At 40.6% G+C, this 13,329-nt stretch overlaps 1 protein-coding gene across 1 annotated transcript; it reads right to left on the reverse strand.

Moving 5' to 3' along the window:
• Positions 1–913: 913 nt before the first annotated feature.
• Positions 914–9,868, reverse strand: cyp4f3 (cytochrome P450, family 4, subfamily F, polypeptide 3). Its single transcript, XM_030774886.1, has 12 exons — positions 9,662–9,868; positions 8,339–8,483; positions 7,594–7,647; positions 6,894–7,021; positions 5,751–5,872; positions 5,089–5,371; positions 4,863–4,929; positions 4,620–4,749; positions 4,278–4,411; positions 1,692–1,756; positions 1,464–1,546; positions 914–1,091 (listed from the first exon to the last, which is right to left on the reverse strand). Exons 1-12 carry the CDS (start codon positions 9,866–9,868, stop codon positions 914–916), a joined length of 1,596 nt encoding a protein of 531 aa, XP_030630746.1.
• Positions 9,869–13,329: the final 3,461 nt, after the last annotated feature.

The raw sequence follows: 13,329 nt of genomic DNA on the forward strand, positions 1-13,329 counted from the left end.
CTAATATGAAAAGAGGGGCCCTTTGCTATCCTTTTTGCAAAAGAGCGGCTGCAGCTCCTATAAAAACAATACACACTGGGAACAAACCTACTGAGCATGACATTTAATATGGACTCAAAATGCAAGCAGAAAAACAAAGTTTGCAATAGGGTAAAAAAATGTATTTCATATTAATGCAGTAAAGAACTGAACAATGTGGACTAAATGTCCGTCATGTCTATACATCATGCAATATAACTTAGCAATTACATAAAACTAATGGTGAACACGTCAAGTTTAGTCTAGACATGGTTAAGTAACACATGATTCGGTTTGGTTCATTGTCCTGATGTCTTTGGCAACTTTTCTCATAAGGGGTATTACAAGTTTACAGTTCTTGACACATTCATACCGTTCTGTATGATAACTGTTTAAAAATGGGCTATGTTACTTCCTATCCCCTCTGCAGTAGTTCTCATACTGTCTGTTCAGCGTTAAATGGCTCAAGATGTGACCACATTATGTAGTCACAGAGGAAGCTGCTTCTATTTAGTCTGCACTGGCTTTACATATAATGCATGCAAACTGTATACGCCCTTTAAGATGCATCCGTCTCTTGGATGTTCCTCCTCTTGCTTTTTCTATAACTTGCTTACGTGTGAAAAAAAAAAAAGAAAAAGCATGTGCAGTTGTGAAGCTGCAGAAAAGCATAAGGCATTCACAGTATGGTTTTCACAGGAAACCCATTAACCACTCTACCATTCTATCTAAACAGTCTTTATAAAGCACAGCTGTGATGTGTACCGTCACAACGCGCAACTGAATTTCTAAAAGAAAACACGAAGCCGTGTCAGAGCACAGGATGAATGACTAGAAAGAGCAGAGCTGGAGGTGAGGTGGCACAGTAAAGCAGGTACGGTCTGTGTGGAGCAGATCAGTCCTGTGGGGTACCGAGTGGTTCCAGTTTCAGAAAGAGCCCCTCCTCTGTTCGCATAATGAGGGTATAGAGCCGTTTGACGGGAGTGTCCGGGGGCAGTAACCGAAACCTGCGCAGTGTTAAAGCCACCACGACCCTCATCTCAGCCATGGCAAAGTTCTGACCAATACAGTTTCTATAGCAACAGAGGGACAGGGGAGAGGCAGTCAGACCATCTTTTTCACTTCGACAAAGAAAAAAAGCTTTGAAATTTTAAACTGAGGATTCAGGGTTTAAGCCCTGAAATCTCTCTGACTTAACACATTTTAAGGTTGAAAGTACTTTCCTTAAAATTGCTCATTTTGCCTTGAAAGTATATGGTATATTAAAAATCATTAATTGATCAACCAGTTTCTGCCTTCAATTTAAACTGAGATCAAAGCTTATGATCTTTTTTTGTGAGTACTGTTATTTTGGTTGTGTTAGGAATGCTTCCTTCAAACAGCATGAGCTGCAGTATAGTGTGTGTGTGTGTGTGTGTTTTGAATAAGTGCTGTACTGATGTTACCTTGGCCCTGCAGAAAATGGAATAAAAGCATATGACGATCTGCCTTTAATGTTCTCTGCATCAAAACGCATGGGGTCATAAACCTGGACACACACACACACACACACACACACATACACACACACACACACAGATCACTGTATGACAGTGTGAATGAGACCTCACCCCTCTGCATGTAAACATGTATGTGTAAAGATAGACCACATCACAGTCATTACTGCCTCTCACCTCGGGGTCAGGCCAAAGGTCAGGGTTATGATGAGTTCCGTAGATGCTGATCAGACAGATCGTTCCTGAAGACAGATGGATCACATCAGCTTTCACACACTCACTACTACTTGAATTTTGCAATTATAGGTAATGAAAATTGTGAAATGTAAGGAGCAAACCATTCTAGTCTTACTAACCCTATATGTGTCCCATGATGTGGCACAGTAAGAAACTTCAATATTTGCATTAGACAAGACATTTTGTGATTAAAGTTTGAAAACAACTTGAAATTTTTTGATGTGTACTTAAATCAAATATACAGTAGGTGTTTCTGAGGTACGGTTTCTGAAGTTAATGTTGGCTTAACTTCATGAATAGGCCTATGTCAAGAAATACAATTTTCAGTTGTGTGGGCTTTGAAAGCTTTTGCATTGAACTGTTCTTATCACACAAAATGCCTACATGTTTATGCTTGCATGTGAGTCTGCAAAGTAAATGTGTTTCCTGTAAGAATATCTGCATTCAAAAAAACATTGAGATCTTATCATGTGAACACTTTCATGGTGTCATGTGGGTAACTAGTAAAGAATCTAGCCCTGGTTAGAAAGACTGGTTTCAATAAAGACTTTCCTGTAGGAAAAAAAAATCTCTTTTTGAGAATTGTTAGAGTTCACGTCTTCAAACTCTTTAAAATATTGGAGGGGGGGGGGGTAACAGTTTTTTTCTGGTGGAATTTTGTTACTAAGTCTGAGAATATCAGTTTTAACACATGCTACGAACATGGCATGGCTCGATAATAAGTTCATGGACTGGTCTTGGCATGATATTTCACTATGAGCAAAATGATGTATCGTATTTTTACAATTATCACTTTACCTTTTTTTTAGACTTCAAACTTCAAATCACATCTATGTCCCAAGTAAGCACAACTGTTTTTTTCCCTAAAGGTTATATATTGTCATTCTTGTTCAGGTGTCCTACTGAAGTAATGTACAATCCCTGTTACTACACATGGGTGCCGTGTCCTGGAATAGGCCAAGCTGCGCACACAGCCATAGAGAGCATTCTACACATGGTCGTGACTGACTGTCATCTTCACTGTTAATACATTAAAGCTCAACTCTAACACTGAAAACACTGATGTACTGTGTGTACAGCTGACTTAGAGAAACAATGCTGAGTTTGGATTTTAGATGCTATCCCAATTTCATGTAGTATGTAGTTAGGGAATACAGTTACGCATTTGTTATTGCTGTGTTAAGTTAAAAGAGAATTTGACAGCATATCTGGCTGCCATGAACTGTGCCTGAAATTATTTGGATCTAGATTATGGTGGAACTAGAGGAAACATTTTCTAAAACAGAAAGACATGGAGCTGGTTGAGTTCTGGCCCAATGCTGGCCAGTACCTGTATTCCAGATCTGTGCTGGTATTGACTTTTTTTGCAGAGCTATTTCTCTACAAATGATATTTTCAGCCTTTTCACAACTACACACTGTTTTGTATCTGAGTACAGTTTTACTCCAGTAAACCACTTCCTTATTTTTATTTCCTGAGCCAACACGGTTCCTTCTTACAGAAAAACAGGAAAGCTACCGGTCAATAAAAATACCCTTCCTTAAACCACAGTGTGTAACTGTATGTTTGGCTGACTTTACCAAAGTCGACTGGAGTGCACTACATAAGAACAAGTGTTACAGTCAGTCTAACCCTCTTTCCCTCTGTTACCCTCCTTCCCTGTGTTACAGTCAGTCTCACCCTCTTTCCCTGTGTTACAGTCAGTCTCACTCTCCTAACCTCTGTTAGTCAGTCTCACTCTCCTGCCCTGTGTTACAGTCAGTCTCACTCTCCTACCCTGTGTTACAGCCAGTCTCACTCTCTTTCCCTGTGTTACAGTCAGTCTCACTCTCCTGCCCTGTGTAACAGTCAGTCTCACTCTCCTGCCCTGTGTTACAGCCAGTCTCACTCTCCTGCCCTGTGTTACAGTCAGTCTCACTCTCCTACCCCGTGTTACAGCCAGTCTCACTCTCTTTCCCTGTGTTACAGCCAGTCTCACTCTCTTTCCCCGTGTTACAGCCAGTCTCACTCTCTTTCCCCGTGTTACAGCCAGTCTCACTCTCTTTCCCCGTGTTAGAGCCAGTCTCACTCTCTTTCCCCGTGTTACAGCCAGTCTCACTCTCTTTCCCCGTGTTACAGCCAGTCTCACTCTCTTTCCCCGTGTTACAGCCAGTCTCACTCTCTTTCCCCGAGTTAGAGCCAGTCTCACTCTCTTTCCCTGTGTTACAGCCAGTCTCACTCTCTTTCCCTGTGTTACAGCCAGTCTCACTCTCTTTCCCTGTGTTACAGTCAGTCTCACTCTCCTACCCCGTGTTGCAGCCAATCTCACTCTCCTACCCCGTGTTACAGCCAGTCTCACTCTCTTTCCCCGTGTTACAGCCAGTCTCACTCTCTTTCCCCGTGTTACAGCCAGTCTCACTCTCTTTCCCTGTGTTACAGTCAGTCTCACTCTCTTTCCCTGTGTTACAGCCAGTCTCACTCTCTTTCCCTGTGTTACAGCCAGTCTCACTGTCTTTTCCTGTGTTACAGTCAGTCTCATTCTCTTACCTTGTGGTATGCTGCAGTTCCCAGGTACACTCATGTCCTGTGAGTAGTAGCGACTGATGGCAGCGACAGGTGGGTGGAGCCTCAGACTCTCCTTAATGCACATGGTGGTAAAGGGCATCTGAGTCAAATCATCCCTGCACACAATCACAATCACTACAACAATTACATCAGTCTCTATGCACAAATCAAAATTCAAGTGCAAGAAATCAAGAGTCACTTTCTAATGATTTTTATAAGAGTGACCACCATACATCATGAGGTAACTGGAGTCAGTGGTGGACTAAGTGAGATGGGTGGAGGAGTAAAGGGAGGCGAGGATGTCGGTATGAAGCGTATTCTCACCAGATAATTTCCTCAGTCTCTCGGCCGTCGAGTAGCGCGTTGACCTCAGCGCGACAGCGTTCCTGGTACTCAGGGTGCTGGGCAAGATTATACAGCACCCAGGATATCCCACTGGCAGTGGTGTCATGACCTAAGAGAGAGAGAGAGAGAGAGAGATTAAAATAGGGTATGGTATAGTATTATATGGTGAGAGGACAGGAGAGGAGGTTTAAAAATATAACGGTAAAGTCCATAATGTCTCACCTTCAAACATGAAAGTGTCTGCCTGGGCTTTTATTTCTTCGACAGTCAGACCGTTACCGTCCTCATCCTGTCCAATCACAAAGGGTCAAATGTCTTTAGTATGCATTTAAACCGTCTGGAAAGGTTTTCAAGTGAAAATTAAACTTTAACTGCGCACATTTCTCAGACCCAAAGAAAAACCTGCCCATATTTTTCAAAGTTAAACAAAACAGACTCATCCGCCCACCTTAGACAGCAACAGCAAATCTATAAAGTCTATCACTTTTTTCTTGTAGGCTCCTGTTCCTGCTGCCGTGAAACTCTCTGGTGGTCCCTGCTGGCGGAGTTGGGCTTGACGTCTCTGGACCACATCTGCTGTGAAGCTGTGGACCACGTCACAGGCCCGACGAAAGCGCTGGCCTATGTCAGAGCGCCGGAAGAACCAGTCCCAATGATAGAGCAGGTTCCTCTGTCGCTGGACCACAAGGGTACTCAACTCATAGATAGCAGAGATATACTCACTGGACTTCCTGTTATGAAAAACAGCAATAGTTTTCCTTTGCTCATCCAATTTCCTTGTTTGTTTTCTTTTTTTTCTATTTCAACTCATTCATCTTAATAAAGAATGGATTGGTATAAGGATAAGGGAGAGGAAAAAAAAACAAAACAAAACAAAAAGACAGGATACCTCTACAGGGCTTTGGAATGGCAACTGTGTTCATTTCCAAGAAACGATAATTAGAGGATAATAAACATAACTTGCTTTGTCTGCGTGTGTAAGAGAGATCGAGAGAGAGAGAGAGAGAGAGAGAGAGAGAAAGAGAGAGAGAGAGAGAGAGAGAGAGAGAGAGAGAGAGAGATGGATGGGGGGGGGGGGGGGAAGAGAGAGAGAGAGAGAGTGAGACTAACTCTTGGCAGTTGCTGTCGTAGCTGAAAGTGCATTTGAGGAGGCTGTCCAGAGTCATCAGACTAACGTGTTCAAACATGTCCAAGCTGTTCTTCCCCTCTGCCATCAGGCGACGCCACTTTGACTGACACACACACAAATACACACTATCAATCCTCCCCACACGCACTCAGAGTTCATCAACATATTTATATGTCACATTTTTACATCTGAACTTGTGTGGAACAGTCTGCTGGTAAATGCCTTCTTACGAAGTGAGACGCTTTAGAAAGAGCAGTCGTTCTTATCTTACAGTAATATCAGTGTGGTTATGACACACAGGATGACGAGAGACAAGTTGTGAGACATGAAACGCATCAACACCAATACATGCTTAGTCAGAATTGCAGATGTATGCAACAAAACAGTACTTCTAAGTTGGTTTAGTTCAAGTTCAAGTTCAAGTTCATTTAGAGCCCAGTATCACTGCTTAAAGTCTCAAAGGGCTTTACATGCCCACAACAAACAAAACAGGATGCCAGCTAGGCTTAGCTTGCCAAAAGTTCATCGCACTAAACACTGTCTTTTTTCTGTCTATTTTGATGACAGTATGATAATGTTGTTGTTTGTTGTTGCTGTTTGTGTGTGTGTGTGTGTGTGTGTGTGTGTGTGTGTGTGTGTGTGTGTGTGTGTGTGTGTGTGTGTGTGTGTGAGGAAAGACAGTTTAACATATTATGGTTTTCCACTGCTCAACATGCCTTACCACGTTTGAGTAAGTTTTAGAAATGGAGAAGCAGAGATTCCTTGAACTGCAGTTCTGCTGTAATCGCAAAGTTTCACCCTTAACACATTGTGTTCTAAATAAGTCTGAATGTTTTCTTCCCTTCCCCATTTTTGTTCTTGTTTTTAATTTTCATCATATAACATGCTATTTTAAAGAAAATGGCCTCATTTAAACATCATGTGAGGATATGTTTGCAGCATTTACATGTGTGAAACTTGACAGGATGACAAGAATGAGCATCAGTGAGCAAGAGCTCAGAGGATGTGCTTTCCAAACACAGATTTTAAATATGAGATAAATAGCAATGGGCTAAATTTGTCTAACTGATATTATTTTGGCGAGGTTGATACCTATGGTGGAGCGATTATAGTGGTTGTCTTACATGCATGATATCTGTTGAGTGGTTGAATATGGACACATAGTTTTTGAGGATGTCGAAGTGGAAAGCTGGTGTGAGCAAGCGCCTCTGGCGTGACCATTCCTTTCCATTACTCAGGAGCAGCCCTTGACCTGGTAATCATTATACACATGACACATACATGTAACACTACACGCTCCAACAATATGTACATAAACCTGACCACTGCTCCCAGCACTGAGGAGAAAGACTTATAAAACACATTACATAAACATAATACAACGCATTCACACAATACCACACAAGCCTGAACAGTACTACACACACTCACACAACACTATATACACTCACACAATACCACACAAACCTACATAACACCACATTCACATGTTTACACTACTTCATAAATTAAACAGCTCTGCACAATCAGTCATACATTACAACTTTCCAGGTGTCTTGTGACCTTAGAGGAGTGCAGGTTGTTTAGCTTGTGTATATTATAAATCAACAACCCATTCTAACAAAGAATAAAACTGAAACGTGACTCCTCCCAGCCTGACTGATTATTTTACTCGTAAATAGTTACAAATAGTGAACCTTTCAAGAATTTCATAGTAGCCTTCAGTGATGCTGTCTATGCAGGACTAAGGGATATAACCCTTCAGGGGTATTTCACATAGTTAAGTCTCTACCATGCCTGAGTGTTAGACTAAATATTACTTACCCAACCATGGTCTCATAAACCCATAGAACAATTCATCTTTATACGTTATGGAAGCTGAAAAACAGATGAACAGAATTTAGGCATTACTGAAATTTACAGTATATTAGAGATAACTTCATCTGTTTGAGGATCACATTCATACATACGTAAACTCTGGTCTGATACATACGTAAACTGTGGCATGAATGTCAGCAGAAGAGATTACAGTACGGCATATGCAGGTTACTTACATGTCACTGTAGAAACTTTTAACTGGCATCATTTGAAGCAAAAGATACAGTAATTAAAATGAGAGCACTTCTACCATTATACTAGTCCCAAAAATGCCACACTCCCCTTTAAATGTATTTTTTCTTTTCAAAGAGATGGGAATTTGAGAGATGAATCTGCATACAACCCAGTTGAACAGAACAGCTTAACGAACATGCAAGTTTGCTGCATAAACATAAACTTTGTTTCATGAAGGACCAGGTTTAGAACCAAGTGGAAGTTGCAAAACCAGACTTGTGTAATTGAAGAACAGCTCCACAAACACACTTACACACACACCTACACACACACATTTATTCTTATCACAAACAAGTACACAGGTTTTCACTCACATACCCACATAATTTATCTCGATTATGAGCATTAGCTAATGTCATGAAAGCATTTCACACAGCGGCTGTTATTTCCATATTTAATGTGTGCACTTTGCAGATATGAGTGTGTGTCTATGTTGAAGAAATACTGTTGGTCATACCAGAAGCCAGAAGCAAGGATTTGATGTAATCGGGGTGGAAAAGCCGCACTAAATTGTAGAGTGGCCCCAGATACCAGGCACACGAATGCCTATAGGTTCTGATCAGTTCATCCACTGACTTCAAGCCTTCCTCATCACTCTGCATCTATGTCACAAAACAAGACCAGTTTAGGACAGTGACCACACTAACCCACAACTACATCCAACCACAAGAAGTTTCAGTTCTGCTCTGAGAGAAATTCTAGTACTATGAACAACATTCCTCATCTTTGTGTACTGCTAATTATTCAATACATTCCTCAGGTTGGATTACAACCCATATGTAAACACATGCATTTGAGTTCTCTTCACGAGCATGCAACTACAAATCATGGGACATACACAGAAAGGTGAAAAAGTACTTTCGATGAACGATGTCTTTTTTTATATGCTTAAGCATCATATACAAGCTTCCCATTCCAGATTCTGACAGATAGTCCGACATCTGACCAGTTATACGGTGAAGTGTTAATTTCAGCAAGTAAAGCACAGCAATTAAGTCCCTTCTGCACTAATCAATGATGCTTTTCATAGTGAAATTAATTGTACAGTGCTTTGCATATGTGTACTTCGCTTTCAACATAAACATTTCCTAGTGACATTTTAAGATTTACCACAGGGCATGGTCTCATATTTGTCCACCCAGAGTCTGTACAGACAAATCCCCAGGATTCATCTGACAAAAGTAGAACAGCAGTTTTGATACAGTGTGTTTTTTTTTAATCTGCCCCCCCCCTTTATATTTGCATTATCCTTTGGCACAATTTATTACCTAACAGTGACAAAACCAGTTTGATCTGACAGAACAAGTTCATGGCTCTTGTTAAGGAGTTATACATGGACACCTTCAGCAAACTGGCTAAAATTGGGAAAGTTAAAGGAGCCAACAGGCTGGTAAGATTGAAATGCTTCCTTGCTTATGAACACAACTTTAAACTTAGGTTTTCATTTAACTGTCTGAAAGTCAGCACTCTTAATTAGATCCAAAGCTTTGCAAACTTCAGGAGTTTTGTTGATTATATTAAATAACCGTGCAGTCCTCCTCCGCTGTACGGTAGTGGACACTTATTCTCTCAATATGCAGTGTTCACAGCACGAACAGCCTAAGAAACATCTGCTTTAATCCACTAACAAAAAAAAAAAAAATCAAAAACCGTCAAAAGCCACATATGCTGCATTCAGGAACACAGAAGTCAGGAATTAGAGAATGCGTATCTTATAAATGGTGTGAGAGTGAGAGAGTCAAATGTCCAAATAGACATTGCAATGATGACCAGAACTCACTATCCCCATATGTCCCAGTAACCAGTTGCGTTGCGGAGGTTGTTGGAAGCATCGCAGGTGGTTCCTCTTCAGCAGCCGAAAACTAAGCCAAGTACACAGCGCAAGAAGCGCCGCCGTCACAGAGTACGTAAGTATACCAAGCACTGAGCAGACTGGGATCAGGTAGGACAACAAACGCCCCACTATGCCTCCCCCAGCGACAGCCATCTTCTGAAATAAAACGAAAAAGAAATCAACAGTATGAATTTGTCGTTGTAGATGTTTGGTCCGTATGCTGACAGACTTATTTATTGCTCATTTTGGTTTTCATGAGCCTAGTGTCATCCGAAAGTGATAAAGTCCTTATACAAAAATACTGAATTCCACCTGGACAAAAAAAATATCTATCTATCTATCTATCTATAAAGTTGTACCTGTTTAAGGTGTTAACGCCTTTGAGACGCGCGCCCAAAGAGGGTTTCCCCTCATAAGTAAGCTGTCAACTTCCGTCTTGAGAGTTTTCATTGCTTTATATCTTCAACAGGAAGACACTAGTGCAAGTGTGCCCCTTTGCCTTTTTTTTTAAATCATTGCTTCACATAGTTCCGCAATGTCGTTAGGGCATGGAGCTTTCAATAATTATTTATTTACTTGCATAATCTCTTTTCAATAAAACATGCACACTTAAGTGAACGGCTGCAATAAAAGCAACAAGGACTAGACTCCCCTCTACTGGATATTAAAAGTACTGTAGTGTTTCCTCTCTGAATTACCTTACATTACTTTGGTATTTATATGTATTTTATTATCAAATAGCCTAGTGTCAGTTTTAAAAAGGAGTATTAGGGCCACATTGAGGGGGGAACAATTTGAAATTTGGAGAACAAAGTCGTAATTGTGAAAAAAATAATAATAATACGAGAATAAAGACGTAATTTGAAGAGAATAGAAACACAATATTCAAAGAAAATGCCGTAATATTACGAGAATAAACCCGTAATTCTACGAGAGAAAAATCACAATATTACGAAAATTAAAAAACAAAAACATAATTGTTAGGAAAATATTTTACCAGCAACCAACAGATTAAAAGTATAACCATGCTTCTATGATAAAAACACACAGGGAACCATAAACTTTTAAAATGTTTATTTCACAAACACCTCCGCAGTAAAACAGAGTTCAAACCATTTCAAGAGCACCTTATGGGGCAGCGTATCACGTTTTCTCCACTAGAAGGGCATACATTAAAACAACTTCGTTAAAACATACATTAAAACAACTTATCGACTTTGCCATCTTTATCATCTTTATGTGTATGATATGCAACTATTATTTTAACAATCGCAGTGGGTAGACCAGGCTCATTAATGCCAGGTTTGTCAGCTTCCATAGCGAGCTAATTATGAAAATGTAAGCATAAAGATATTTCGATTTTCTCCGTCATGATAGCTTGTTTCTTAAAGTTGGCCTACTTAACTTGCGACCGGCGGGCCATATCGAGTCCAAGAGCGTAACAGTGGCTCAGAGGCGATCGCAGTCGTATTCATAGACAATTTACTCCATTAATTCGACAGAACAGGAGTCATTCCACTGCGATGGACTGGCGACCTCTCAGAGCACGATCCGCTCTGCACATGCGCACGCTGACGCTTGGGGTTAGGGATAGGGCTAGTTGATTTTTGCGCAAGCGCGCGCAGGTGCAGATCGTGCTTCGGGGCGGATCTTGTGGTTACACCGCCCCCCCCCCCCCCCCCCCCCCCCCCCCGACCCTAATTGGGATAGGCGGCTTAAATAACGAGTGAGTGAGTGAGTCAGTCAGTCCATGAGTTCTGACAGACACAGCGTAGTATCGCTGGGACGTTTAACCACAGATCGCTCGCTTTATAGCACTGTAAATATACTGCTAGCCACACGAAGGTAATATGGAAACGAATCGACAAAAATTCTTGGCCCATGAACAGGGCTTGTTTTGAGATTTGGCTGATTTAACTTTGTAACTGAATCGCCCTCATACAAAATGGTTTGCAGAAAAACAGAAAGTGGAACTGGTGTTTTGTAAGCATTGTTTTTCTTTCACACTATTACCAAAACAGCTAATCAACAACAAAACAACTACTACTTCTTCTGATGCTACTTCTACTACTACTACTGCTACTAAGAAGAAGACAAAGATGAAGACGCACGTTTCAACCCCGATGTTGCAGCAGTGGTGGAGGAAGTACTCAAACACTGTACTTAAGTAAATTACAAATAAACAGACAAAAATGTACTCTAGTAAAAGTACCACATTAACCTTTTTACTTGAGTAAAAGTAAGTAAGTACCTGCTGAATGTACTCCCTAATGCAATGGTCTACAATATCATTAAGTGTGCCTACTGTATGTATATTTTGTTTAATACATCAATAGTATGGGCTGTGCCATTTTAATTAACAATTCTGCAGATGATGCTACTGATAACACTGGCAAACAATCTCTTATCAATTATTTGAAAGGTTGTTTTTATTGTGTTTACCCTCTGTGACACAGTTCACACTTGGACTTACGATTCTGTGAATCAGAATTTCAGGGGTGACCTGCAGAGTTAAATGCTATTAAGCAAAATAAGAAAGAGGGCTGATTATACCTTTGAAAGTTTTTATTTAACTGTAAATAAAACCAAACACAATATAACACAATGCAAAACCATTGTGTTATATTGACTGCAGTAAACACATTCAAGTCAAAGTTGTCTGCCTGAAAAAGGGGCATTAAACACACCTAACAAAGGAATAGGCACTGATCCTAACACATGCTCTCAACATATTATCTATTACAAAATTTATACTTTTGCCAGACTGTTCTTACAGGAGATGGAAATTTGGTTTGGCTCAATATAAGCATGCCAAGTAGGGTTGACAGTCTGACTTTTAAATTCCATTTCAGTGTAATTAAGACAAAGGTATCTTTAAAGTAATTACTACGATGTTAATCCTGTCATTCTATAATACCAACTAATTTTAAACCTTAACTCTGAAGGAGCACAGGGCTAAAGAGCCCCTAGCCACACAAGCAACATAACCACCGCTGTTCCCGACATCTCTCATCCGAGCAAACACCCAGGACCAAGACTACACTGCGTTAGCAACATGCATGTGTTACTTGCCAGTTAACGCTAGATTATAATAATTTAATCGTGTTTACTTGTTGCTAGTGGTGCATTTGAACAAGAGGCTAGCTAAGGTTACATAAGACTTCACTAACCTAAATTTATTTAACATGCAAAAGTCAGGTAGCGTTAAGCAACTTAATTTACCTAAATATGTTTCTTCAAATTTGAATTTTTGAAAGCTAGTATCTCGTGTTTTCGAGGGAGACAAAGATGGCACCGGAATCTTCATGAATCATTTTTAGAACCGGTTATCTCAAACAACTCTTTTAAATAAGGCCATGGGTGGCGCATGTCTAATGGCTGAATCTCCGTGGTGGCCTCTCTCGAATCCATTTTGGGTGTTTTATCACCGGTTAGTGCTGATGCTGCAGCTGATGCTGATGCTGCTGCTGCGGGCGCGCCGCGCTCTTGTTGAAGGAGGGTCTAACATTACCTGCCCGCTTTGATTGGTTCAGTGGGCCAATTCCCCTCTCGCCATTGATTACTTTAAAACTAACAAACAAATAAAAAAACGCAACGTGACTGTAACGTGTAAC

Source organism: Chanos chanos, chromosome 5 (genome assembly GCF_902362185.1).
Source record: "Chanos chanos chromosome 5, fChaCha1.1, whole genome shotgun sequence".
NCBI classification, from domain to species: Eukaryota; Metazoa; Chordata; class Actinopteri; order Gonorynchiformes; family Chanidae; genus Chanos; species Chanos chanos.

What these genes read in the sequence shown, in the direction of transcription:
- cyp4f3 (XM_030774886.1), bottom strand. Translation starts at nt 9,868, where the DNA reads ATGGCTGTCGCTGGGGGAGGCATAGTGGGGCGTTTGTTGTCCTACCTG. An exon ending in GTTTATGAGACCATGGTTGG is followed by an intron (nt 7,022 to 7,593) that starts GTAAGTAATATT and finishes AATGATTACCAG; the next exon opens with GTCAAGGGCTGCTCCTGAGT. An exon ending in CCATTTTCTGCAGGGCCAAG is followed by an intron (nt 1,092 to 1,463) that starts GTAACATCAGTA and finishes CTGTTGCTATAG; the next exon opens with AAACTGTATTGGTCAGAACT.